Raw genomic sequence first — 25,192 nt, 5'->3', positions numbered from 1 at the left:
CCACCCTGGGGCTGTGGTACCCCTGCCACATCCAAAGCGATTCCAAAAGAGAGGCGGTGCATGCTCTTATCACTGGGGACAAGGACATCTGCCCCCAGAATCTCCCATCCCTGTAGCACCCCAGGTGAGAGGAGCCCAGGGGCAGCCACGTGCCTGCTGCTGGCACTGAGCCCCGGGCACGTCCCCGAGCCTCCCCTGCTCTCACCACCAGGACCACCTGGCTGCTCTCTGGGCTGTGCCCCGCTTTGGGGAAGCAAGCCTGCATTTAGAGCACCAGGCATCCTTTGGGTGGTAAAAGGCACGCAGCCCCCAATAATGGGTGCCCCGCAGAGCAGCAGGGGATGCTCAGGAACGTCATCTTCCCAAAGGCAGCAAGGGGAGCACGAGGCCGGGCTGCTACATCCTGAGAGCTCACCGGGTTCAGTTCACTGATACGAGTTTCAGAAGAGCAGTTTCTTTTTTTATTATTATTTATTCTTCTTCTTATTTTTTTTTTCCTTTGCTTCCAAAAAGCAGCAGCAGCGACGGGGTTAAGGCTGCTGGGACAGAGCACACTAGTTGAACTGCCATTTTTCACTTGCCAACCTTCTAGAAAATACTGCACTGGGTCCTTGGGCAGAGTCTGTGGGACTGTGAGCAAAGCATGCTGCCCTGTGGGGATTAACAGCCTCATGGTAAAGAGCCGTTTGACATTGTAAGACTTTTCCACAGGAGGAAACGTCAGAGCACTAGTATCTGGTACATTGCTAGAAGGTAGGCAAGTGGAAAGATTTATTTGTTAAAACAAACAAACAAAAATAATGGTTTTGGGGATCACAGTTTTGCCATGGCTATTTCCTGAGATGCCATGGAAGAAAAAGACATTTCATTCCATTCATCTTGCTTTCCTTTCCGTTTGTGCATGTCCGCAAAAGAGAGAACTGAGAAGGAGGAGCAAATGTATCCCCGAGCATGCTCTACGCACCAGCGGGATACATTTTGGTTACCCCCGTGCGGTAGCAGAGCCAGACCTGGTCACTCCGTCCCCCGTCGGCAAGGTCACACTCATTGGCACGAAAGCAATTGGGGAGGAATCGTTGTCAGCGCCCGCCGCCGAGCGCGGCCGGTCCCCACGGCTGGCTGCCCCCGCACCGTGGCGGCTGGTGCTCCCAGCCTGCGCCAACCAGGTCCGACTCGCTAACTCCAATGGCTACATTTTTCAGTTCTGTTTCTCTTTGAGTTCATCCTGACCCTGATGACATCATAGCGCTAATATGCTTTGCTTCCTCCCTTTCTTTTCCTTTTCTTCTTTTTGGTTTTTGGTTTGTTTTTTTCCTTTTCTTTTTCTTCCAGTTTCCTTTTATTTATTTCTACTTTTTTTAAATTTTTTTAGCCGGTTTTACTTTGGAAAACAACCAACCAACCAAACACCACCACCACAAACACCACCAGCAACCACGTTCGGCTTTGCACAAGCGCGTCATTTAAATTTTGGAATCCCTTTTTTTTGCAGAACACCCATACAATGACTTCTCTTTCGATGCAGCACTCTCTCTCTCTTGTGGCGCTAGGATTCAGCCTCAGAGCAGGCGCTGGTAGTGCAGGAGCAGCATCCCACCTCCCGCTGTAGGCAGGCTGGCGGTGGCGGCCAGGGGCAGGGCCAGGCAGCTCATCCCCAGGTTCTCTCCCAAGGAAGCGAGGTCAGCGCCGCAGGCTGCCGGCAGATGCCCAGGAGACGCAGGGCTGCTCCCAGAGGGGTTTCCAGCGCTGCGGACGCGAGGCCGGCCCCGTAGCTGTAGCAGCGAGGCGGCCGCGCTGTGCCTGCGGGTCACAGAGGCCCTTGGAGGACTGGGAGTGCCATCTCCGGTAGCGTGCTCACCCAAATGAAGGACATGACACGGGGCAGTATTCGAGTAGATTTAGTGTTTCCAGCAGCACACTAGAGATCTAATTGCTTATACATATTCATTTTAGGATAGAAAAAGTGGTAGAGCAGAACCTGACCCTAAAAAGAAAGCCACTTTTAGGTCCATCACCTCCACCCTGGCCTCCAGCTTCAAGAGACGTAGGTCCTCCAAGGATACGGTAAGAGGAAGAAGAACAATTCTGCCCTCTCTCTTTCTCTCTCTTTCTCTCTTCTGCCATCCCATCGACTGCCACACACTCATCCTGAAGCTGCCAGTGTACATGCATAGCTCATGTTCGTCACCAGTCAGTCAGTCAGTGAGTCAGTCAGTCATCCCGTGTTCCTTGAGGATGCTGGGATCCTGGAGGGCAGGCAGGAGGTGCTTTGGAGTCCTGTGATGAGTTGGGAGATGCAACCGAGTTTTCGTTTCGTTTCCGTTTCCTTTTTGCCTGGATGATTTCTGATGTTCCTCTCTGTGCTTTGCTCACCATACCGGTGCTGACCTCTTGAAACCAGTGACATTTTTATTTTTATTTTTTTTCTGTTCCTGAGTGTTCCTGTACCTGTTTGTCATTGTATGCCTAAAAACAATCACCCCAATTTGATTTGGGCACCGTGTCACCTCACCGAGAGCCATGCGTGTCGCATTCTCTACATGTGATTTTTGTTTGTGACTATTAGCATTCGGGACGTAGCACTCGGCGCAGTGACAGCTCTCTCTGGTTATCAGCAGCAGCATCCAAGCCGCTCTAGCAAAGAGGAGGCACGGGAGGTCATTACAGACCCAGCCTGCTTCAAACTCAGGCTTTCCACCTCACAGTGCCGCTGCTCACACGTAACCAGAGAACGTTTCCAAATAGCTGCCTCTAAAGCCAGCCGTTCCCCACTGTGCAAACGTGTCTGCTCGTGCTGGAGCTTCAGGCACGCCAGCGTCAGGTTGGGCTGTTGGTCTGTCGGACTGAGCCAGTGTCCCTCTGCATGTTGCCGTCTGTCGTACAACACTCTGCACTGTGGCTACTCTGTTGTCTTGTGTGGACGCGGGCGCTGCCCGAAATCCGCTCCCTGAGCCGCTCAGCTGCTGCTAGTGGGGTCCCTGTGGTGCACGGTGGGGATGGGGGGATGGCAGCAGGCTGGCGGGGGGGAGAGGCGTGCGATGTCGCAGGGGTCTCCGGCCAAGGCACTGCATGGAAGTGGCTGTATTTGGCACCAGGGCAGGCTCTGTCCCCAGCACCCTGGAAAATGGCCTCAGGGACAGTTGAGCCCCCTGCCAGGCTCAGCTGCCACCATCTCACGCAAAGCACTCCTTAAGGAACTCGTGCTCTCCTTGCTCTCCTTGCTTGTCCCCATACCCAACAGGGAAGAGGAGCATCCCCATAGCCTCCTTCACTCACCACGCTCCTGGAGTGGATCCTTGCCCTGGTGGTGTCCCAGCATCTCAGTGCCACAAAATCAGACCTGTGTGTATCCTCAGGCTGAGGACGGTTGGAGTAGGCTCTGGAAAGTTGGACCCTGACCAGGGGCAGGAGGCAGAGATGGGGAGGGCGATGCAGTGAGGAGAAGTTGGGGAGTGAGAAGAGCCAAGAGAAGGGACAGCTGGGGAAAGAAACATGAAGGGAAGCCCTTGGAATATCTGGAGAAAATGCCATGTTTTGTTGACTCCAAGGTGTAGAATGCCAAGGGGTCCTGGCCTGGGGCAGCCAGACGTCACAGCAAAATGGGAGCCTGGGGAGACCCGTGTCCACTGCAGGCACGTGGCCAGTGCCAGGAGAGGTGATCCCTTGCCCTGGCAACGGTTGTGCCCTTCCCCAAGTGCCAGGGGCTGGTGCCTGCCCATTCCCCCACAGTCAGTGGGGCACCCCAGTATCTTCTCCATTGCCCAGCTTCCTCCCCAGTGATCCTGGGCCTGATCCTGCTCACGGTGCAGCATTCACAGCCCCATGCCACACCAGCACAACTGTGGTAGGAGCACCCTGAGCTGCCCAGGGCCTGGGGCCACTACACCAGAGGCACCAGATGATGGCTGCCACTCTGATGACTGCTACATTTGTGGGGCAGCTATAGGCAATGAGGCCCTACTGTCTGCAAGCCTATTAAAGCCATCTGCACAGTACGACATGCCATGGCAAGGGCCCCAAGACATGTTCCCAAGGCCGTCAGGGTAGCTGGGCCACCAAGGGGTCAATAGGACCAAGATCTGAACCAAGAAGTTCCAAGGCTGAGGCTAGCAGACCAAGGAAGGAAGCAGCAGAGCAAGCTTTGTGGTGATGTTGGGCAGGCTCACTGGTGTGCTCCATTTGGCGAGCGACCAGTGGGAGGGTGCTGTCACCAGCTCGTGTCACAGCCTGCCATCTGGTGCCCCCAACTTCCACTCAGCAGCCTTGGCTCAGAGACCCCAAAGCCCTCCTGCTGTGGAACACCCCATGAGGTTGTAGCATGCGGGGTCACGTTGCCCGGGGTCCTTGTAAAGATGAGAAAGCAGTGAGGTGCTCTATGATGATGCTTGGCAGAGCCGCGGGCCCAACACCAGGTCTCAGCTGGGCAAAGCCGGAGAGCCCATGGGGCTGGAAGGCCAGGCTGACCCCAGCCCCATGGACTCTCCTGGCGAGCAAACCTGGCGGCCTTGTTTCTTCCCTTTTCGTTGTCGGGAGTTTTAAAAATGGATTCTGCTCTGCAGCCCTGCAGAATGGTCCCTCAGGAGTGCCAGAGAGACAGGCTGGCACCATGGAGCCAAGACAGCCCCGGGAAGCTGCCACCCCACTCTGAACGTCCTAGCGCCCACCATCACCCGAGCTGCACAGCCTCTCCGCGGCACATCATCCCCACCGCCCCAGGAGGAGATGCATGTGTTCCCCATAGGCAGCTCCTGCAACTCGAATAGCACTCGCAGAGCTGATGTACTGCCATCCATCGCAGCCACCCACGCTACCGCAACCCCACAGAAGCCATGTGAGACGCATAAACCACACAGACACCTTCCGAGCCGGCACATTCCGTACAGACACGTACCGAGACGCACAGATCCCTTAGCCCACACTGCAGACGTCATCAGCCCCCACAGCCCCACTGCCAGCCCGCGGGCCCCCAGGCACAGCACAGCACACGTCCCACGCCACCGCCAAGCGAGGGCCCCAAGAGCGTGGGGACGATGCCAGAACTGGTCGAGGATGGAGGGGGTGCATGGAAAAGGTCACCTTTTCAGTGAGAGATCAGCCATCCCAAAACCAAGTGCTTTTTGGCTGACACAGGACCTAGTTTTTGGCCCCGAACAACCATCCGTAGGCCAAAGACAACTATTTTTTTTTAAAGGAAAGTTGACATTTTCTACAGCAAGATTACGTTTAGCTGGAATCCTCATTTTTAATTGAAAAATAATAAGAAAAAAAAAAATAAGAGAGAAACCCCGAATTCTTCCAGAACATCTCCCACCAGCCAGGGTCTGCCATGAGAGCCCAGATTAGGTGGAAGTCATTTTTACAGACATGCTGATTTCTTGTCTATATTTTCTTCCTGATGTCATTTAAAGTTTTTGGTGCCTTCACTTCACTTCCATACCTTAACATGTTTGAGTCTCTTCTGCAGTTAATATTAATTAATTTCTTGGCTTTATAATGTTTGGTTTGGGGATAATTGCACCATCCCTGTAACATCATTTACCTTAAATTACTGATATGTGCTTCTAGCATTACTTCTACTTTAACATAGTTTTGATATGATGATTTTCTTGCTTTTCTTTTTTTTTTTTTTGCCTTTTCCTTTTTCTTTTTTTTTTCCTTTTTTTTTTCCTTTTTTAATATTAAAAGCTGCATGCATGAACTCTACAAAAAACAAAAAAAAAAAAAAAACAAAAAGTAAACGCGAATGTTACCGTGTGACAACGCTGTGATTGGAGGAGATGTGCTTTCAACCCAAAGCCCCGCTCTGTATCGCAGTTCTCCTGCCAGGCTCCCCAGGTTGCTTGGTGACGTCAGGGTCCCCCAGAGCTGTGCAGAGAGGGCAGAGCACCCCGTCCCATCCCACCCCGCCGGGCCCCCCCTTGCTGCCCCACGTCCACGTGCACCGAGGCACACACATCTGCACCCACACTGCTTTTTTCCTGGTTGCGTCAGGGTGTTGAACAAAGGACCTTTTCTTCTGCCTGTTCGGTTTTTTATCCAGAGCTCTTCCTCCGGCAGAAGCTGGCATCATCTCTTATGGGTGCCCGCCCTGCCTCTCCCCTCTCCAAGCCTTTTCCTCCTGGTGGGGCTCCAGCCCCATCCCATCAGCTTTGCTATGGCAGCTGAGGTTTTGGCTGTACTCCTTTAGAAGAAGTGTGGTTTTGGCAGACCGGCAGGATGCCACAGAAAGCTCCTCAGGGTGACAGAGCAGAATGGCAGAGCAGCACCTCCAGGGGGTAGCCAAGGTGTTGTCACTTGGCAGAGCAACAAGGGATTTCTTAGAGTCTCCATTTTGATAGCTGTTGGTGCCCTACATGGATGAGCCATCCCAAGAGATGTTCCTCACCATGTGCACCTCAAGGATGGCACCGTGTTGGTTTCGGTCCCCACCCCAGCAGCTTCCCACTTGGGTCCTTGTGAAGCACCAAATAAAGCAGGGGAACCCCAAACAGCCCACGCTGTGCTCAAGGGGCCACCAGACCTCCCCACACAGGGTAGCCACAGTGCCAGAGCCACCAGCAGAGGCAGAGGGGCCGTGGTTGCTGCCAACAAACACAGGATGCATTATATCCTGTGAAATCCTTATAAAGACCAAGGAACCCTTGGGAGCCCAGCACACCAGCAGCCCTCCTAGGTAGCATGGTGAACATCCATGGAGAGGGCTCACACAGCAGCGCATGAGACCCACCACCTCCTCCTGTCCTGGCATCGCGTTAGGTCCCCAGAGCAGCATAAAGGAGAAGTCAGCGTCACCGCTCTGCATCGGTGCCACCCACTCACTCAGGGCTTGGAGCTAGGAGGAGAGGAAGGACATATGAAGGAGGCAGGGAGGAACCAGCTGCCCATTTGAAAGCCCCTGCCTGGGGAGGAAGGCTTTTTTTTTTTCTTTTTTTCTTTTCATTGCTGTTGGAGGGGTGTTTTTGCTCTCCCTGCTGGTGGGGATGCAGCTGGGGGAGGTCTCTCCCAGGGATGTTGGCTGAGCACCCCGCTGCAAGGAGTGCAGAACCCCAAATCCAGGCCACATCTCCTGCACAGTCTGCACTTTCACATTAGCAAGTGGTGCTACAGCTTGTCACCAATCAACCACGCAGCACAGCTCCTCACCTGCATAGAAGGGTAGGCACAGCAGAGGCACTTAGGCAAGGAGGTGCACTGCCCTGGCCTCAAAGCACAGCTTGAGCTGCCACCAGCCATGCCCTGCAGCCACACGCTCAGCTGTGGGCTGGGCTGGCAGGTCACAGCTTTCTCTTGTGGCAGTCCCTAAGTGGAGGTGGGCTGGCTCCACAGGTGCCAGGCACCACGCCATGCCCCGGTGTCCTCCCCATCTGGCCATAGAGTGCATGGAGAACGTCTGCAAGGACCTCTGCACAAGGCTGGAATGTGGTGGGCAGGGGACCTCAGCCACGAGCAGATGCGGTGCCATTGCATCACCCCCAGAGATATCCCATAGGGACACAGGAGGTGCGAGGAGATGCAGGGGCGAGTGCCAGAACTGCCTAACACTCCTCTCTCTCTGTCTGTGTATTTGTGTGTTGCAGCAATACCATCCCACTGACATCACCGGCCAGCTCAACCTCTCTGACCCCTCCGTCAGCACTGTGGTGTGACCTTCTCCCCGAGGACCATCAGTCCTTGCCTGGTACAGCAGGAAGGCACAGCCAGGACTGCCTCTCAAGGGACACTGATGGGTTCTTCAGGGTGAGATGGGAGTAAAGCATCCTTCATCCATACACAGTGACTTCATTGTATATCTCCCTCCCTCCCTAGGCCTGCTGCCATACTCACACCCCAAAATGCACGGCAGAACCAGGACAGGGTTTGGACTTCACTGTACAGAGATAACCGCTCCCAACCAGTGCTGTTGTTGATCAGTATTGCCGCTGACTGGCTGCGTGCGAGGGGAAAGGACTTGGAAAGCACGTGGTGCCTGCTGTCCCGCCGTGACAGGGAAGAGCTGGTGTCGGGCTGCAGCCACGTACTTGGCTTTGCAGGCTCTGGGTTCTCTCAGATCCCAGAGATGTTCTCATGGAGCAGCTGGGGACTGCTGCCATGTGGTGATCTGCCACCTGCACAGCAGGGCTGGGAGATGTGCACGCTTCTCGTGGCCAGGGGATGAGCGTGCATTCCTCTCCACCAGCCCCTGCTCAGTGCCCGTGGTACAACCAAATGTGATGCCCTGGAGCTCCCAGCCAAGATCCTGGTTTCCCATATCTGCACACAAGGCATCCCCAGGGCCTGGCTGTGGCCAGCATGTAACTCTCACACTGTAGCTGACCTGACCAGGAGACAAACAAGGCAAACTGAGTGCCAGCTCAGCAGAGGGCGACTAAAGAAGACGGCTCAGAGCTACCCCACCCCATGCCCCAAGCTCCTACAGGTGGGTGCATCAAGCGGCCGTGGGCTCTCCAGCACCCAGGAAACACTGTCCAGGTTGGGGATGAATGTCTGCAGAGTGCGCGTGAGCAGCGAGGGCAGAAAACCCACCTGCAAGATGGTACCAAGCCCCTGTGGTGAGAAGCACCTTCTCCTTGCCCCAGCCAAGCAGGTGTGGCAGACAGGGCTGGCAAGATTTTCAGGTGGCAGCTGGGGTCTGTGAGCATCATCCCACTGACTGCAGTGGCTCCATCAAGTTCATCTCACTCCAGCTGAGAAATCAGGCCCATTTGACTTTATACGTCAGTGTAACATTGATACCAAGTTTTTGCAAGAGCTCAGTAAAGTCTAGACTGGATTGTGGAGTGGTTTATTGCTGCGCCGTGTGCCTCCGTCTGTTTCTGCCTCCAGGCAGAGCTGGCAAGAAGCCCTGTGCTGAATCAGGGCCTCACCCAGCACTGCTTCAGGGCTCATGGCAAAAAGGTGGGAGGACAGGGAGGGATGGAGCAGGGAGAGGGCCAGGAGCTGCAGGAAGGACTGGGAGGAGTGAGGCGTTCCTACTCTGGGATGCCAGTATGGATGGAGGGTGGAGGGAGCTGAAGGCACCGAAAGACACAAGGAGGTAAATGGGGTGCACTGAAATGCACGCAAAGGGGCAAGAGGGGGTGAGCTGGAGGAAAAGGATCAGCAAAAGGCCCCCTCAGCCCCTGGTGGCCCTGACTCAGTGACCCCCACTGCTGACAGCTCTCCTCCAGGTCTGGGGTTCCTTGCGTAGATGCTGGTAAACGACCACGATGGAGCCTATCAAGGTACAACAGAAGATGCTGGCCAGGAAGGAGAAGGGCCCGATGAGCAGGAAGGCAGTGTAGTGCTCGGCCGACAGTGGGACCTTCTGACACTGCTGGAAGGAATCGTTCCTAAAGGCCATGATCGGGTACGTGCTCAGCGACTCTGGGAACATGCACAGGAGAGAACTCCTCTCTGGAAGAGAGAAGTGGTGGTAGTGGGCACATGAGGCTGTGGGATAAGGCAGGCAGGACAGGACTGTGGGACACGGGAACAGGGCAGGAGGATGGACTGCAGGGCCAGGCTGGTCAAAGTGGCACAGAGCAGGGCTCAAAGAAAGGAAGTGGGAAGGGTCCCACACTCATCCTATACCCTGGGGAGTGGGATGGGATGGGGAGGTGGGCACAGAACTGGTCAGGATGGGGTCAGGCAGGTTGGGGAACGGTTTTCTGGAGGCAGCAGTGAGCAGACAGTCTGGGGATGGCACTGAAAGCCACACCAGTGGAGGTGGATGGGAAGGAGTGGGAGGAGAGACCTCACCAGCAGATCAGACCCAGACTCGTGAAAGCTAAAAGCCTTGATCAAGCCAAGTGTGATGTCCACCCCACAGGTGCCCATTGTCCATCCTTGCCCTCCCTCTGTCAGGACTACAGGGGAAAGTGCTGGGTGCCAATGCCCACTCCAGCACTCTGGGCAGTCCCTGCTGGTGAATCAGGAGCAGCCACCAGGATCCAGATCTGAGGACAAATCCACCCAAATGGGGCTGGCTCTTGGGAACCTTGCAGCACCCCCAGGAACCCCAAACCCTGCACCTACAGCTTGGCAGCTGATGGGGGAGCCCAGCAAGGATAGAGCAGATGGGGGTGTGGGGACACATTTCCCTGGGCACTCACCTGGCACTTTCTCCCTGTTGTGTCCCAGCCAGCGCCAGAGGGGCAGGATGCTGCAGGAGCACATCCAGGGGTTCCCATTCAGGAAGATCGATTGGAGCTGGGGCAAGGCACGCGGCACCCCTGCCTCCAGTTCCTCCAGCCTGTTGTAGCCTAAGTTGAGTACAGACAGGCTGGTGAGGGGCAGGAAGGTCTCAGGGCTCAGCACAGACAGGTAGTTGTCACTGAGGTCCAGCTCCTGCAGCGCCCCGAGCCCCAGCAGCGCCTGCCGGTGGATCTTCTCCAAGCGGTTATGAGACAGGCTGAGCCGCAGCAGCACCGGCAGGGAGGAGAAAGCACGGGCCCCGAGCACGGTGATGAGGTTGTAGCCGAGCCAGAGGGTGCTGGCATTGGTGGGCAGGAGCGGAGGCACCTCGTGCAGGGCACGCTGGCGGCAGTCCACGTCCCCTGCCCAGCAATAGCAGGTGTGGGGACACGCCGGAGCAGGCAGCGGGCACAGGAGAAGGAGTACAGCCAGCAGGATGCTGGGACCCCTCCACCTGCCCATGGCTGCCCACCCACGCGGTGAGGGCTCCCTAGTCCCTGGCATCGAGGTTGCCCCGGGGCAGGATGCCCAGCACCCCTCACCTTGCTCAGCCACGCGTCTCTGCCTGGCACCTTTGGGTGCAGTGAGCAGCTGGATGTGCCCGGCTCCCAATAGCTGCATGCATTCCCCACTGCACGCTGTGCTCTCCTCGGGGTGGAGCTGCACTTTTCTTAGCAAATATTTTTGCAGTGATGCTTGCCCTGGCAAGGTGCGGCCGTGCCCTCACCCCTCCCCTTGCCAGGCACTGCTCCAGCCAGGTAAGCAGCCAGATCTGTGCTGTCCATGGTTAACTGCTTGCGTGCACTGCAGGCTGAGGAGGGGCAGAAATTGATCTTCCTGCCTCTGTCCTGCACACAGGATGCACAGAGGACCCAGGGCAATTTACCTGGCAAGGGTGGGACAAAGCATCAGTCATATCAGCAGAGGCCCTGCCAGATGTCCCCACTGGGCAGCCCTTGGCTGGGCTCTGCTTTCCCTGGCAGGGGACTGGCAGATGGGGCAGGGTGAGGAGAGCTGGGATGTGACCTCCACCTGAGGTGGCACAAGGGAGGTAGCTGTGCCAACTGCTGCCACTTGGAACATGTTCATCCTGGCAGTGCTGGCACCGGAGGGCTCAAAGTCTGCCCCCACCCTGTTTATACCTACTCTGGTTTCAAAGCCCCACAGCAGGTGCCACAGGAGGGAGGTTCTAGCTCCCCATGCCTCAGCTCCTGTCAAGGACCCAGGGAACCCCAGGGAACCAGGGGATCTTATGCCACCCATCTCAGCAATGGATTGGAGGTATCCTTATGGCTCCTTTGCCATTTGAGAGCCGGGAGACCTCCTGCCACCCCTGCAGAGCCTGCATCCCCAGCCTGATCCAGGATGTTCCCAGATCCGGGGCAGGAGCGGCAGGCAGACCGGTTTATTAATAGCCTCAAGAGGAGCTTTGGTTTGTTTATCTACCCTGCAGCAAACTCAGTGTGCTGCATTAATCCCCATCTGGAAATAATTCAGAGGAATCTTCTAGCCCAGCCCAGCCCAGCCCAGCCCGGTTAGGGCACAGCCACGCTCCACAGGGCCCTGCAGCACCCACCCATGTGCAGCACCCTGGGATGGATGCAGATGTGAGTTTTCAGGGACGCAGTGCACTCAGAGTGCATTGCCCAGCGCACTGAGGCGCGAAAATCATCAAGAAAAAGATTACGAGGTTGTTTGTCAGAGCTCTCCTCCCACTGCCACTCTGCAGCACACTCCACTGACAAGTGGCAAAACGCATCTTCAGCAGCAGGTCTTGCACCCCAGCAGTACCACCACCATCCCTTCACTATCCCTGTAAGTCCCCTGCTGGACACCAGGTTCCCAACACCAACAGCAGCGTGGAACTTTGTGTCCCTCTCACTGACTCCTTCTCTGGACAGGGAACACAGCATCTGCCAGTCCCCATTCCCACCTGGGGCTGCACCTCATGGCAATGCTTCCTTCAGAGATTTTGGGCTCTGGGCATCCCTGTGCTACAGCAGTGCTAGGGCCGTGCTGGCTGGCAGTGGTCTTGAAGGCACTGTACAAAGGGACTGAAATTGAGTCCGCAGCCAATGGGCCAAAACCATTCCCAAAATGAAGTGATGAAGATGCAGATGCCTGGACTCTGCTGGTCACAGCTCGGGGCTCCAACTCTCCTACGACAAGTGACACCAAGTGGCAGAATTGTGAATGTGCTGCGCTCACATTGGGATCTTGCAGCTGCAATCCTGGCACCTGGTGCAGGGCAAAGCGTTCAGCTCTCAAATGCTGCCGTCACCCCACAGCAGACGCACGGCCGGCAGCAGCCACGGTGCGGGAACGGTGCCCGGGTCTCTGCGTCCTGGCACAGCCCCAGCGGCTGCTGTGTGACCGGAGGCTCCTTGCACAAGCCCTTGGTGGCCACGTCCTGCAGGGAGCGTGTGGCTGCCCGGGGATGCTCCTTGTCAGCCTTGACGCGGAGGAAAGTGGCCAGGTCGAGGTCGAGCATGGTGACACCGCCTCGTGGTGTGGGCGTATTTTGGCGGCACTGTGGGCAGGGGATCCAGCGCTGCTCGTTGGCGACGGTGTCCAGGCGCTTGAGGCAGGCCTGGCAGAAGGTATGGCCGCAGTAGAGCCGGCGCGGCAGCCGGACACACAGGTCATACGAGGAGTAGCAGATGATGCACTCGAGCTTCTGGCTGCCCCGGCTCAGGGTGCGCGTGTGCACCTCGGCGCTTGGCCCCCTGTCCTCTGCACAAGGGCTGCCACCAGCCTGGGACATGCTGGGAGGGGGGATGAAAATGTGTCAGTCCTAAAGCTGGGGAAAAGAATCAGCATGTAACCGAACTGCAGAAAGCAGCTCCATGCAGTTGGAGTGGCTGTGGGTCCCTGGGGCTACCGGGGCCCTGCCCTGTGGTGGGCTCTGGGGTGCCCACATGCGTGGGGCTGTGCTATCCTGTGTCCCCTCTGTGAGCTGTGCTGAATGCCCCTTCCCTCCCAAAGGGTTTGAGGGTGGACAGATCCCAGTTGCCTGCATGGGGCTATGGGTCAGTGGGCACCACGGAGCATGGAGGAGGTGGGAGCTGTGCACTGAGGGCCAAGCCATGCCACAGCCCTGCTCCATGCCAGCCCTGGAGCACTGTGCCATGGATACCAGCAGCAGGGAACATGCAGGTTGACAGGGAGGAACTTGGGGGTCCAACATCATCTCAATACATTTGCAACCCTCTCCCAGGGACCACCAGGACCCCACTTCCTCTCTAAAGAGGCATTTTGATCCACGTGGGCACCCCTTCTTCCCCCATTCCTGTCCCCCATCCCTACCTGGATGCTCTCCTCCCCAGGTCCTCAGGGGAGGTGGTAGAGGGGCTGCACCATCCCAGGGGGCTGTGGCACTCCTGGGAGCAGCATTGGGTCTGGCAGCCACGGGCAGCTGTGTGGTGTGAAGGAGCTCACCTTTCAGGGGCAGACAAGTATCAGATCTGCTCCTGGAAGCCAAGCCTGGGAGATCGGGTTACGAGCACCCAGATAACAAAACCCTCTGAAATCTAAGCCCTGCCTCTCTTCCCGGGAGCATTTATTAGCCACCTGCTCTGCCTCATTAGCAAGAGTAACTGCTCCTGTGAGAACAGGCAGAAACACTGGGAGACATAGGCTGTGCCTGAGCAGCAGCAAAGTCTTCCCCATCCTCATCCGGGCACATCTGGGCAGATGTCAGCCAGCTGAAGTCCCGTTGCCCTGCGGATGCTCTGGGACATGCATGGGGCAGCTGTCACCAAAGGGTGAGGACAAGGACAAGGGCTTGGGGGGCTGGGTCTGCTACAGGGAGAACCACGGCTTCTGCTTGGCATGTGGGTTCCATGTGCAGGGCAGTACTGGGAGACAGTCCCTGTTCGGAGCCTGGAGGTGATGGCTGCGAGAGGAAGGCCAGCAGGGGGGTGAGGAGGACTGAATTGGGCAGGAACTGGCAGAGCAGTGGGGAAGGAGTGTGGCACCTGAGCTGTGCTGGGTGTCCAGTGTCCTTGCTGACCACGGAGGGGCAGGTGGCACAGCACAGCTCTGCTGGTGGCAGCAGCTCAGAGATGCTCAGTGTTGGCCAGGAGCAAGGGGACACCGGCAGGCCGGCTCCCTGGAAAAACCACTGAAGCACAGGCAGGAGCCCGCAGCACTTCTGCCTGCGGGCAGGAGAGGGCAGCAGGCAGCAATGCAGGCAGGAACGGATTCCTAACCTGTTCCCACGCTGCCATAGCGGCAAGTGCCGGGGTGGGGGGAATCGAGGGGGTTGGGGAAGGGGGTTAAGAGAACCAAGAGCCTCATGGGGCTCTGCAGGAAAGCCCGACCCTGACCCCCGAGCTCGGGAGCAGGACAGCACGGCAGCTTTGGGGTCGAAGCGGCCATATCCTGACGTGTCACCAGCAGCACCCACCGCATGGGCTCCCACTGCCGGGACCGGCTGGGGCACCCCAGTGCTGGCAGCCAGGGCAGCGCCGGGTGTACAGATGGGCAATGGGTCGTTCAACAGCCTGGGGACGGATGGGCACCTGGCAGCTTGGGGATGTCCTGCATGTCCCAAAGCTGGCAAGGAGAGCTGGCTCAGGGGGATCCCTTCAATAAGTGCCTGCACAAAGGGGCTGTGGAGTCTCTGAAGCCACCCGGTCGTGGTGCTGGGCATGCTGTGCTGGAGCAGGGGTGGGACCAGATGGACACAGAGCTGCCTCCAGCCTCAGCCCTGCTGTGATTCCTCCAGACTGGGACATATGGGACCTGTGGGCAGGGCCTGGGTGCTATGGGCACACCGAGGGACACGCTGCCTGAAATCAGCTCAGCTGTGTGTGCCCTGCAGAGATACCCAAACCTGGGCACAGGGCAATGAGCAGCAACCAGTGGGTGGGAAAAGTGTTTATCTGTTCCCAGCACTCAGCTGCAAACTGTCCCCGGGAGCCGTTGGGACCTTTGGCACTGCAGAACAGGGAGAGGCCCCATCTGCAGAGTGCAAAGGTCTGGTGCAGATGAGCCAGAGCTGCACATCACCACCCACACCGCACCCAAATGGGACAGCAGCACCCTCCCTGCACCCAGCACCCTGCCAACACCCCACCTCTATAGAGAAGTGCCCCTATACCAACGCACAGAGCACAAGAAATAAGTAAGAGGAGCTGGGAACCGTGGTGCAGTTGGAAAACTGTGACCTTATTGCTGCTGAAACATGGTGGGATGGTTCGCATCACTGGAATGCCACCGTTGAGGGCTATAAGCTTTTGTAAAGGGACAGGCGAGCTGGGAGGGGTGGGGGAGTTGCCCTCTGTGTTGAAAAGAGGATAGACTGAGACTAGTTGCCTCTGAGAAACAGTCAGGAACAGGTGGAGAAACTGTGGGTTAAGATTAGAGATGGGATGAGTAAAGGACAGCTAGCGGTCAGGGGCTGCTGCAGGACCTGTGATCATAGGGAACTTACTGCCTAAACTTTCTTGCTTCAGCTGCAAGAAGTGCCGTACTCAGAGGCTCTCATCCTGATGGGGGATTTCAATCACACGGATCTCTGCTGAGAAAACAACAGCAAGCTGTAAGCAATCGAGGGGACTCCTGGAATCCATTGATGATAACTTGGACAGAAAGACCAGAGGTGAAGCATTGCTGGACCTGGTGCTCAGCAACACGGAGATCATTGAAGACATGAAGATGGGAGGCAGCCTGGGCTGCAGCGGCCATGACCTGGTTGACTTCATGATCCTGAGGAATGTGGGCCTGGCAAAAAGTGGGGTCAGAACCCTGAAATTCAGGAGGGCCAACTTCAGGCTGTGTAAGGAGTTGTTGGACGAGATCTCCTGGGAAGAAGCCTATGATTCTATGATTCTGTGTTCTATATTTCTATGATTCTATGGAATTCATGATCCCATGAACTCAGGCAGCACCCATTGGCCCCACTACCAGCATCACCCAAAGCCCCACATGGCCATCCCAGGGTCCATCCCCAAGCCCTCCTCTGCCCATCCCACTCCTCTCAGCCCTCCCTCTGCCTTCAGCTTAATCATTGCCCAGCGGCTGGCAGGCAGCGTCCTGCCATGTTCAGCCCAAGGTTACACGGAGCGAAGGGCAGCAGTGACACACAGTGCTGCTGAATGGCAGCAGTGACACACAGTGCTGCTGAATGGCAGCAGTGACACACAGCGCTGCTGAATGGCAGCAGTGACACAGTGCTGCTGTGGGAGCCAGGCTCTGCCCCACGGCGCATCCCCACATGTAGGCACAGTGTGTCACCAGCGTGCCACCGCCTTCACACTGCGGGTGGGCTCTGGGTGGGGAAGGGCTGACAGCCAGGACAGGGAGCCCACAAAGCAAACACGGGTGGGAGGGTCAGCTTGTTTCTGTGTCAGCGCTGCTCGTCTCCCTGTCAGCACCGCCAGTGGCCAGACAAGAGCTCCTTGTGCAGGATGTGTGTGGAAGCACATCCCTGCCAGCATGGCCCTGCGAGAGGCAACACCCTCTGGCACCCATCAGCGTGGGATGTGGGCCAGGTGGAAGAGCCAAGCTGGCAGAGCCCATCCAAGTCCTCTGCCTCTCTAGCCCCAGAGGTCTTGGGGTGATGGGAACAGAGTAGTGGGAAACAAGGGGTAGTGAGAACCTGAGGGGTGGTGAGCCGCTGGTGCTGGTGGCCTCCCAGGAGTCACAGCCAACCCAGGCAGTGCCATGAAGGTCCCCAGCTGCCCCAGCCAGGACCCCAGCCCTTCCCCAAAGCCGAGTTCTCTCTTTCCAAGGGCCCAGATAACACAAAGAGCAAGGTCAAGCACTGGGCAGTATCCCCAGCCTGGCAGCAGCGGGCTGTGCTGGAAGCAGCCAGGAAGGGGGACGCTGGGGGGAGGGTCTGGCACCAGAGAGATGGGGAGCTCAGCCAGCAGTGAGGGAGTTAAGGTCTGGGGAAAGGCGAGGGCTGCGTGCCCCCCACACTGCACTGCAGGGCCCAGCTGGAGAAGCAAGAAGTAACTTGAGGATCCCGGAAAAGCAAGGGCAGAGGGAAGAGGCGTACCTTGGCAGGGCAAGAGGTGGCTGTCATTTATTTGTGGTGCGCTGAAGTCATCCGCTCACACCCGCGCTTTTTCCAGGCCCCTGCCCCATCCCCACAGCCTCCACGAGTGCTTACGCAGCTGCCCCAGGACAAGGGCTGGTTTGTTCCCCAGCCCAGACCTGAGTGCTGAGCTGCCCTGGTGTGCTGTAAGGAGGGCAGTGGGCCCCGTTCTCAGTGCTCAGCAGTGGCAGAGGGCTGAGGATGGTGCACTGGCAGCTTCACATGGCACAGCAAAGGATCCTGGCACCCCAGTACTGCACTGTGCCAACACTGCTCCGGAGTGCTGCCAGCACTCAGCTGTGCTTTGTCTGTCTGTCTCTCCTGCCTCCTTCCCTCTGTCAGGCGGGCAGCATGGTAAGGAGAGGTGATACCCCCTGAGCTCATCAGTGCAGCACTCTGTGACACTGCATGGGGATGCTGCTGGGAGAGGGCAAGGTGTCCCAGAACCAGCCAGGAATGCCCCCCTGACCCCTCCGCACTGGTCCCCAGACAGGGCAGAGTGGGAAGCTCAGCTCAGCACCACCCCCAGTGTGAGCAGTTCTCAGTGGCATCCACATTGGCACACATTGTCCCCAGGGTCCCTCGGTCTATGTTGGGACAGCAGATCCATCCTTCTCCCCCACACTCCACTCTGAGCTCTCAGGATGCTGCAGGTTTCCATCACCGGCACATTTGACTGCACAGCTCATGGGTGAAAACCAGACAATATCACCTCCCAGCAGCCAGAGCAGGTGATGGGGCAGCAAACTGGGGTGCCCAGTCCAGGTGGCCACATCCCTGCACGTCTCACCTGTCCCCTTAGGAGACAACACAGCAGCACTTTCTGCAGCAGGGGCAGCACCTGCGGCAGCCGCTCCTCCTGCCATCTTCATGCCCATGGCCCTTGGGTGGCTTGTCCAGGGTGACAGTGTAGAAGGAGTTGGGTGATTCCCCATTGGGCATCTTCATGCTGGCATAGGGATTGTAAGGCCGGGACCAGGACTTCTCCGTGGAAATGGGCTGCTTATCCCAGCTGCCTGCCTGCTCCTCTGTGCTGTGCGCGGGCACGACGGCGGGGTTGGCAATGACGGTGGGTGATGCAGGCTCGTCCTCCAGGTAGCGAGTGATGAAGCTCTGCTGGAACTGGGACCGTGGGATGTTCACGCTGGCGTAGGGGTTCTCCAGGGTAACACCGCGATCCATGTCCCCGTCTCTGCCTGATGGCAGCGCTCAGTCCCCACCTCCTGCAAGGCGGGGACCCCATGAAGCCAGGGCACGGGGGGACCGAGGGGTTGGTACCTGCGGGCACACTGGGCAGCAGAGTGCTCCCATCTCCCTGGCAGCCCCACAGGAACCCAAAACCCGTCCGTATGGCCCTCAGAGCTGGGGGACGGCGAGGGGGACACCTGGGCAGAGCCACGGGGGCAGGCAGGGTGCTGGGGCCAGGAGGGGCAGGTGGGGCGGTTGCTTCGGGAGAGCGAGTCTGGGAGAACGGGGGGAGTTAGAAGAGAAGGAGGACAAACGGGTGGAGGGAGGGGACAGGACGGGTGGCAGGAAAGGGAACGGGGCAGGGGGCCGGGGCGGGGGGCAAGCGGGGAAGGCGGGGCGCGGGGCAGGGGCTGCCGGTACTCACCGAGCCGAGCGGCTCCGGCCGGCTGCGCGGCGGTTCTGCCCCGGGCTGCGCTTCCTCCTGCGGCGGCACAGCACGGCCCGCCCCGGCCCGCCCCGCCCGGCCCCGGCAGCCGCGCTGGGCACTGGCACGGGCAGCGGGCAGGGGCACTGCGCACCGCACCCTCCGCACCCCGCACCCCGCACCCCGCAGCCCTCCCTTCCACGCTCCTCCTGCTCCCAACCCCCTGAGCGCAGTCTCCCGCAGCCCGGAGGTCTCTTGCGCCCTGCCTGGCTGCGTCCCTACCCAGTGCCAGGTCCCCACTGAGGTCCCTGTCCCTGTGGGTAAGGCGGTGAGAGTGGCACAAACCAAACAGGCTGGATCAGAACTGTCTGCTGTAGAGAGATGGACATTGGGCAGGATACAGGCAGTTCTGTGGTGAGACCTTGGCTTCATATGAGCTGGTACCCACTGAACATTTTCCCCGATGAGTTTGGGGGGCTTTAGCCTGTGCCTGCCCTCAGGGCATCTTTAGAGAGTGAAGCACACGGGGAGGGTGGATGAGAGGCACAGCTGGCGTGAAGCTAGGGACTTCTGGACCAGAAGTGCTGCAAGAGGAGATGCTGATTTCCAATGTCCTGTTTGTCACCTGTGGGTCCCGAGTGAGCGTTTCGCTGCAGGCTGCAGGACTCTGGGCTGTGTTCCTATGCACTACATCCACGTCAGGTGCTTGGGAAGAGATGTCCCATCCCCAGCCATGGGCACAGCTCCTGTCCCGTGCTGCCTGCAGCCCCATGGTTTCTCCTGTGCCAGTGGCCAGACACTGAGGTAGCACAGGGCCACTGTAGGTCCCCCAGCTCCAGCCGCGTGCTGCCCCCTCCGAGACTCGAACTACGTTTCCCACAGCACTTTGCAAAGCGAACTGCCCCCTCCTCCGGGTTCTGCGGGACAGAACTACGCTTCCCAGCTGGCCCCGCCAGGCAGAGCCGCGCGCAGAGCGCCGGGATCCACAGCGCCGTGTGAGTGGGGCTGGGAGGATCCGGGAGCGGCGGGACCGGGTGCGGAACCCGGGGTGGACTTTGGGATAGCTGCGAGGTCGGAACTCTCCAGAGCTCTAGCAGAGCCCGCCCGGCTCCGTGCCTCAGTTTCCCCCCAGCGCGGGGACCGGGAGGCTGCCGGCACTGCGGCACCCAGCGTTGGGTGGGAAGAACCCGCAGCTCCTGATGGCAGCGCGGAGCTGTGTCCTCAGGGAAAGGCTCCTGTGTTTTTTGAGATGTAGGCTTAAAAGTCCACGACGCAGCGTCCTGCCTGCCGCCCCGCTGCCCGCTGTGTCGCTGCTCGCACGGGCGGTGTCGCTGCGGGACCCGGCAGCAGCTGCCCTGCGCTCTGCCCCAGCGCCCCGCTCACGGCTCCGCTCACCGCCACCTGCGGGGGTCCCCCTTGCCCGTCCTCTCCCAAGGGGTCTCAAGAGCGAAGATGCCGTTGTAGCGCTTCGGAGAGCACTGCAGCCTCTGTGGTCAGCGGGCAGCCTTCGCCCGAAGTCCGCCCCCCTGTCCCGCTGTCCCTCCGTGGCAGCTGGCAGCGCCGGGGGATGCTCTGGCCCAGCCCACGCTCTCCCGGATAATCTCGTTGCACGCAGCCTCCGGCGCCGGCTCGGCTCTTTGCAGCCTCCGGAAGCCATCTCAGCCCTGTCTGCTGCTCTCCTGCTCCAGACCTGGCGGCCTGCTGCTTCCCAGCCTCCATTTACCAATGGGAGATCTGGTCTTGTGCCAGCTCTGTCTTTAATCCCTGCAAGGATGCCCGACAAGATGAGGGCTTTACTCTGTCTGGGCAGGCTGGGGTGTAAATGGGAGGAAGTAGAGCTGATCTTGCTTTCTTCTGGCAGATGCTGAGAACCTGGCGGAGGAGGAGGTGGAGGTTTTCACGTGCTGAGAACCACAGGGTCATGCTGCTGGAGACAGAGCGGGGTGGCAGTGATGATCCTGGGAACAATGGGGAGATCCCAAAGCATCTCCATGGCAGAGGGACCCTATAAATGCCATGAGCACAAGGGAGACTCTGCAGGTGGGCACCAGCCTGGGCACCCTGCCCTGACCCCATGGGAAGCACATCACTCCTTTGGCCACCACGTCATTCCCTAGGAGGGCAATTGAGAACAGAAAGCCTGGATCTGCCCTTGGCAGCATCCAAAAGCATCACTCCTCTTCCTGTCCCCAGAACTGGTTCATCCTGTGGCAGCCACGAGGCAAAAGCCTTCAATGTCTGTCCAGCACTGTGCAAGGGACAGACACTGCCAGCTGGGAGCTGCAGCCACGCACCTGGCACTTACTTTGCACATATGGAAATGATGGGCAGGAGCTCTGAGCACTGGACCCGGCTGTGGTTTGGGACTGCTGGGATTTGGGACCAGGCTTGCTGCAGCCGATGGTTGCTTAGGAACTGCACACTCACAGCAAGCAAACGGCCGAGGAGAAATAAGGCGTGTGATCACTGCAGAACTGCTTCATTTTCTGCAGCTGTTGGCAGAAAAAAAATGCAGCTGAAAGGCAGAAACCAGCCCAGGTCCTGGGCAAGGTGCTGGAGAGGAGACACCCCGAGGCAGCCCCACTGGTTGCAGGTTGCTGCTTATTGTGTGCCAGCTCTCACTCTGCTGCACGGCCCTGCATGACCAGCTCTGAGCTTTATGGTGCTTTTTTTTCACAAACACCAGAACCTACAACGATCTCACAGGACACCTCACTCCACCCCAGCCCTGAGGGCCATCATGAACCCTCTGTCAACCCCAGAACACCACAGGCAGTCCCACCACTGGGTATCCTTCCCCTGGGGACAGCACTCAGGGCTCTCAAAGCCACCAGACCTGCCCAGCACTTTGGACCGGCACCGCATGGGTCAGCCCCACCTGGCCACCTGCCGGCTGTCCCCACACAGGAACCGGTCCAGCAGCCGCTTTCCTTATCACTGCCTGCACCCGTGTGCTGTCCCTTTCCCCCGTGGCTCCCAGCCCAGCTCACATGGGGGCTTGGCAGCAGCACAGGGAAACTTGCATTGTGGCTGCCCACTGTGGCCGGGCTGTGGGAGAAAGCAAGGATTTCCTGGCCTGGAGCAAGTCCTTCCCGTCTCCTCCCTGCAGCCCAGTGCTGGGGCTGGGAAGCTGCGCAGAGGCAGCAAATGGAGCTGAGGTGCTTTGATCAGCATCACACTCCAGCACCCACACGGTGTCCCAGCAGCTCTGTCCGTGCACAAAATTCCTAACTGGGGGGAGGTGGGGATGGGGCTGCTGCGGGGTGGCCCCACAGCATTGCAGTCTTGGCAAAAGCCCGCTTGGGGAAGCAATGCAGGATGGGATTTGGGTCCCTGGGCTGTGGCTGCCATCCCTCAGTCCAAGCTGGGAGCAGCCCGGAGTGCTGCCAAGAAGCATTTGTGCACTGGAAAATGGCCCTGAGAACCCCAGCTGGGGACACCTGGCCCAGCAGCTCACGTGCACGGCCACAGGCCTCCTGCTTCAAATGTCAGTGGTCTTCTGAGCTGAGAAATCGCTTCCTGCAGACAGAGGGGCCAGGCGTGCTGCTGGCAGCGGCGCTGACACACAGCCATGCTCAACCACTTTTGGTTTCACTGTGAGCAGCTGTGCACAGCAACGCTGTGGCCTCGTGGTTCAGCTGTGCCACAGCCACATGGAGATGTCACATCGGCTACAACCGGGGACGTTTTTAGGTTGTTTCCTGTTATTTTTTCCATGATGGGGAATTCCACGTGCTGGGGACAGCCTCAGTGGGAATGACTGTCACCTCTGTGCTAACCCAGTGCCTCTTAGAACTTTGCCTTTGCTCCACCAGTCCCTGCTCTGGGGACAGCATGGGGACACCACCACCCTGTCCCCAGCAAAGAGCTGGGCTGGAGCAGGGGCACTGTACCCATGGGAAAGCATTGGGCCCACTCAGCACCCAGCTCCCAGCCAGGCCCTTGGCTCCGGCTCGCTCTCAGCAGAGCTCTGCTTTCCGTCCTGCCGCCCGCTTGTCCTCGCTCGGCTCAAACAGTCCCCGTTTGTTTGGCTCTCACTGCCGGCTGGAGCCGGGGCCGCGTGCCGGGGCTGCCTATGCACAAGGGCCCCTTGTTTGCTGCTGCTCACCGGCATTCCCCCTCCTCGCTCACCCCTCGCCTGCTGTAGCAATTATCCCAATTAGCCGTGCCCCTCCCTGCTGCGGGCTGTGCCGCAGACCCCCGTCCTTCCCTCTCCGTGGTGGTGGCATCAGCACTGCTCCATGCACAGGGACATCCCCTGTGTCACCACCATGGGGACGTGGGCACCTGGGATGGAGCTTCTTGCTTGGGGTGGGATGTGGGGAGTTGTGCCAAATTCCAGTGTCTGGAGGCCGTGACTCCCTGTATGCCCTAGTCTGAGGATGAGCATGGCAGGGCCTGGTCCTGCAGCTGCCAGCCCTGAAGCACTGACAGCCCCACATCACGCTGGTTTCCATCCTGTCCCAACCTCAGGCAGGCAGCATGAGCGCAGCCCGATGCCTTTCTCTACACCACATGCCACAGCTGTCACCTTCCTCCCACGGCTGCCGGCCTCACAACACGCATGGCGGGCGCATGAAATTTCCACTCACCAACACAGGCTGGTGCTGTGGCTTCCCCCAGACATTCCCATGCAACAAGGCCATCTTCCCCTCCAGAGCCCTGGGGCGGTGCTGGGGGTCCCTGGGCAGGAGCACCCCCAGGTAGGGCAGGGCATGGCAGGGCATTTATTCCTGTGCCCTGGCAATGTGCATCCCCTGAGAATATGGGCAGGCAGACCTCACATCTTCTGCTCATGAGCTGTAGGGTGAGCAGAGCCCCACTGCACGGTGGCAGCGTGGGGCTGAGACCCCTCTGTAGGACCTCGCTGCGGTCATGCCAGGACGCAGCACTGCAGTGCAGGCATCAGCAGGCAGTGTGGTGCTGCTGGGATGGCTGCAAGCAGCCCGTCTCGTGCTGACAGCAGCCCTGGGCTCCCAGGGTTGGAGCTTGGCGACTCGAGTCAACCTGTCTGCTCCCATTTGTGTCTGCTGTGTTTGTGAGCACTGGGCTCACGCAGCCTGGCAGCCCCGTGCTGCTGCAGCCTCCTGCACCACTCAGGGTCCTCCCGTGACCCCATCACACGTCAGCAGAGCCCTGCTCTGCACTTGCCCTCAGGTGTGCACCCAGAGCAGCATTTTCATCCTCATCCACAGGACTCATCCTCACAGGACTCCTCATCCTCACCCAGGAACTCCCAGCTCCCCAGGCCGCAGCCTGTCCCCAGCTCTGCACATCACTGCACTTTTCCTGTGCTGAGCCCCATGCTGCAGCTCTGTGTGCTGCACGCTGTGCTCAGCCCTGCTCAAACCACAGCAAAGGCTCAGGCACACGGGGCCCCATGCACCCCTACAGCCGCAGAGCCAGGCAGGCTGCTGCACACCCACACTGCTCCCACGGGGGTAAAGCAAAACCCTTGGGTTCACCCCAAGTGAGCTGGAAATGCAATGCAGTGCTATGTGTGTGGGCACCGGCTGCCCGAGCTGGGCAGGTGCTATAGCAGGAGGGCTGGGGCTGTGCCCACACCCTGCTGGGCACCCGAGCAACGCCTCTCAGGGACAGCAGGGTCACAGCTGCAGTGACACAGTGCATCTCTCCCATCCAGCAGCCCAGGCACCACTTCCAACCCCCTGCAAACAGTGCACAAATGGTCAGGACCCGATGGCCCCCAGCCCACACGCTGCTGCTGCTGCAGACATAACCGGGGCAGAAATAGCGACTCACAGCAAGAATTCCACCGCCTCCTTGGCCAATGATCCAACAGCATTCCTCCTTCAGAGCTGTGTTGGCTCACCCTGGGCAAGCACCCATCTGTGGGAGCCCAGCCCTGACCCTGCTCTGCCTGGGGCTCACACTGTGCCATTGCAGCAATGCTACCTCAGCTGGGAGCAGCTGCGGTCCTATCCTGATCCCACTGCTGCTCAGCACTGCACAGAAGGGACAACCAGGTACCTGGTACGGCCCTGCTGAGCACAGCTGCTCTCTGCAAAGCTGGAGGTGAGCTCATGTTTGGGTGCATTGTCAGCACACCGAGTGATTCACCCGTACACAACCTGGTCATTGCAAGTAGCAGGCTGGATCTTGGAATGAGCTGTTGATGTGTACGAGACATGGACAAACAAACGCCAAAACAAGAGTGGCAGGCAGCAAATAGACAGGACATGAATCACTGCCAGTGCAGGTGCTGCAGGTGGCCACGGGGACACAACAGAGCACAGTGTGTGCGGGAGCCCAGAGCTGGGGCAGCGTGCAGTGCTGGGGCTGTTGGTGCTTGTCCTGTTGGATGAGCAGCCACCCTGCTGGAGCAGATCGCTGAACACACT

The 25,192-nt window shown here is 58.7% G+C and overlaps 3 protein-coding genes across 14 annotated transcripts in view; 1 reads left to right on the top strand and 2 right to left on the bottom strand.

Moving 5' to 3' along the window:
• GRIN1 (glutamate ionotropic receptor NMDA type subunit 1) overlaps nt 1–8,770 on the top strand; it is a 29,258-nt gene extending 20,488 nt beyond the window's left edge. For 2 of the 12 annotated variants that reach the window (XM_072352361.1, XM_072352362.1), the window contains 3 exons: nt 915–1,166; nt 1,954–2,064; nt 4,560–5,275. In XM_072352361.1, coding sequence (XP_072208462.1) covers nt 915–1,166; nt 1,954–2,064; nt 4,560–4,763 — 567 coding nt within the window. In that variant the 3' untranslated portion in view covers nt 4,764–5,275. Of the gene's footprint in view, nt 1–711; nt 754–914; nt 1,167–1,953; nt 2,065–4,559; nt 5,276–7,577 lie in introns of those variants that run through there. The other 10 variants (XM_072352367.1, XM_072352368.1, XM_072352365.1 and 7 more) reach the window with 7 other exon arrangements.
• A 363-nt stretch (nt 8,771–9,133) lies between these two features.
• On the bottom strand, nt 9,134–10,794 carry LRRC26 (leucine rich repeat containing 26). The gene is made up of 2 exons (XM_072352374.1): nt 10,092–10,794; nt 9,134–9,393 (listed from the first exon to the last, which is right to left on the bottom strand). The coding sequence occupies exons 1-2, from the start codon at nt 10,792–10,794 to the stop codon at nt 9,134–9,136; spliced, it is 963 nt and encodes a 320-aa protein (XP_072208475.1).
• Nucleotides 10,795–12,360: 1,566 nt separating this feature from the next.
• Nucleotides 12,361–15,640, bottom strand: RNF224 (ring finger protein 224). Its single transcript, XM_072353162.1, has 2 exons — nt 15,611–15,640; nt 12,361–12,938 (listed from the first exon to the last, which is right to left on the bottom strand). Exon 2 carries the CDS (start codon nt 12,935–12,937, stop codon nt 12,431–12,433), a length of 507 nt encoding a protein of 168 aa, XP_072209263.1. The 5' UTR covers nt 12,938; nt 15,611–15,640; the 3' UTR covers nt 12,361–12,430.
• Nucleotides 15,641–25,192: the final 9,552 nt, after the last annotated feature.

Source organism: Excalfactoria chinensis, chromosome 18 (assembly GCF_039878825.1).
Source record: "Excalfactoria chinensis isolate bCotChi1 chromosome 18, bCotChi1.hap2, whole genome shotgun sequence".
Lineage (NCBI taxonomy): Eukaryota > Metazoa > Chordata > Aves > Galliformes > Phasianidae > Excalfactoria > Excalfactoria chinensis.
This window is presented reverse-complemented; position numbering and strand designations above follow the sequence as displayed.

Bases quoted from the DNA above. Each gene is read 5' to 3' on its own strand.
- LRRC26 (XM_072352374.1), bottom strand. From the start codon at position 10,794: ATGCAGCTATTGGGAGCCGGGCACATCCAGCTGCTCACTGCACCCAAA. The intron at 9,394-10,091 runs GTGAGTGCCCAG...TCTCTCTTCCAG, and splicing joins CAACAGGGAGAAAGTGCCAG to AGAGGAGTTCTCTCCTGTGC.
- RNF224 (XM_072353162.1), bottom strand. From the start codon at position 12,937: ATGTCCCAGGCTGGTGGCAGCCCTTGTGCAGAGGACAGGGGGCCAAGC.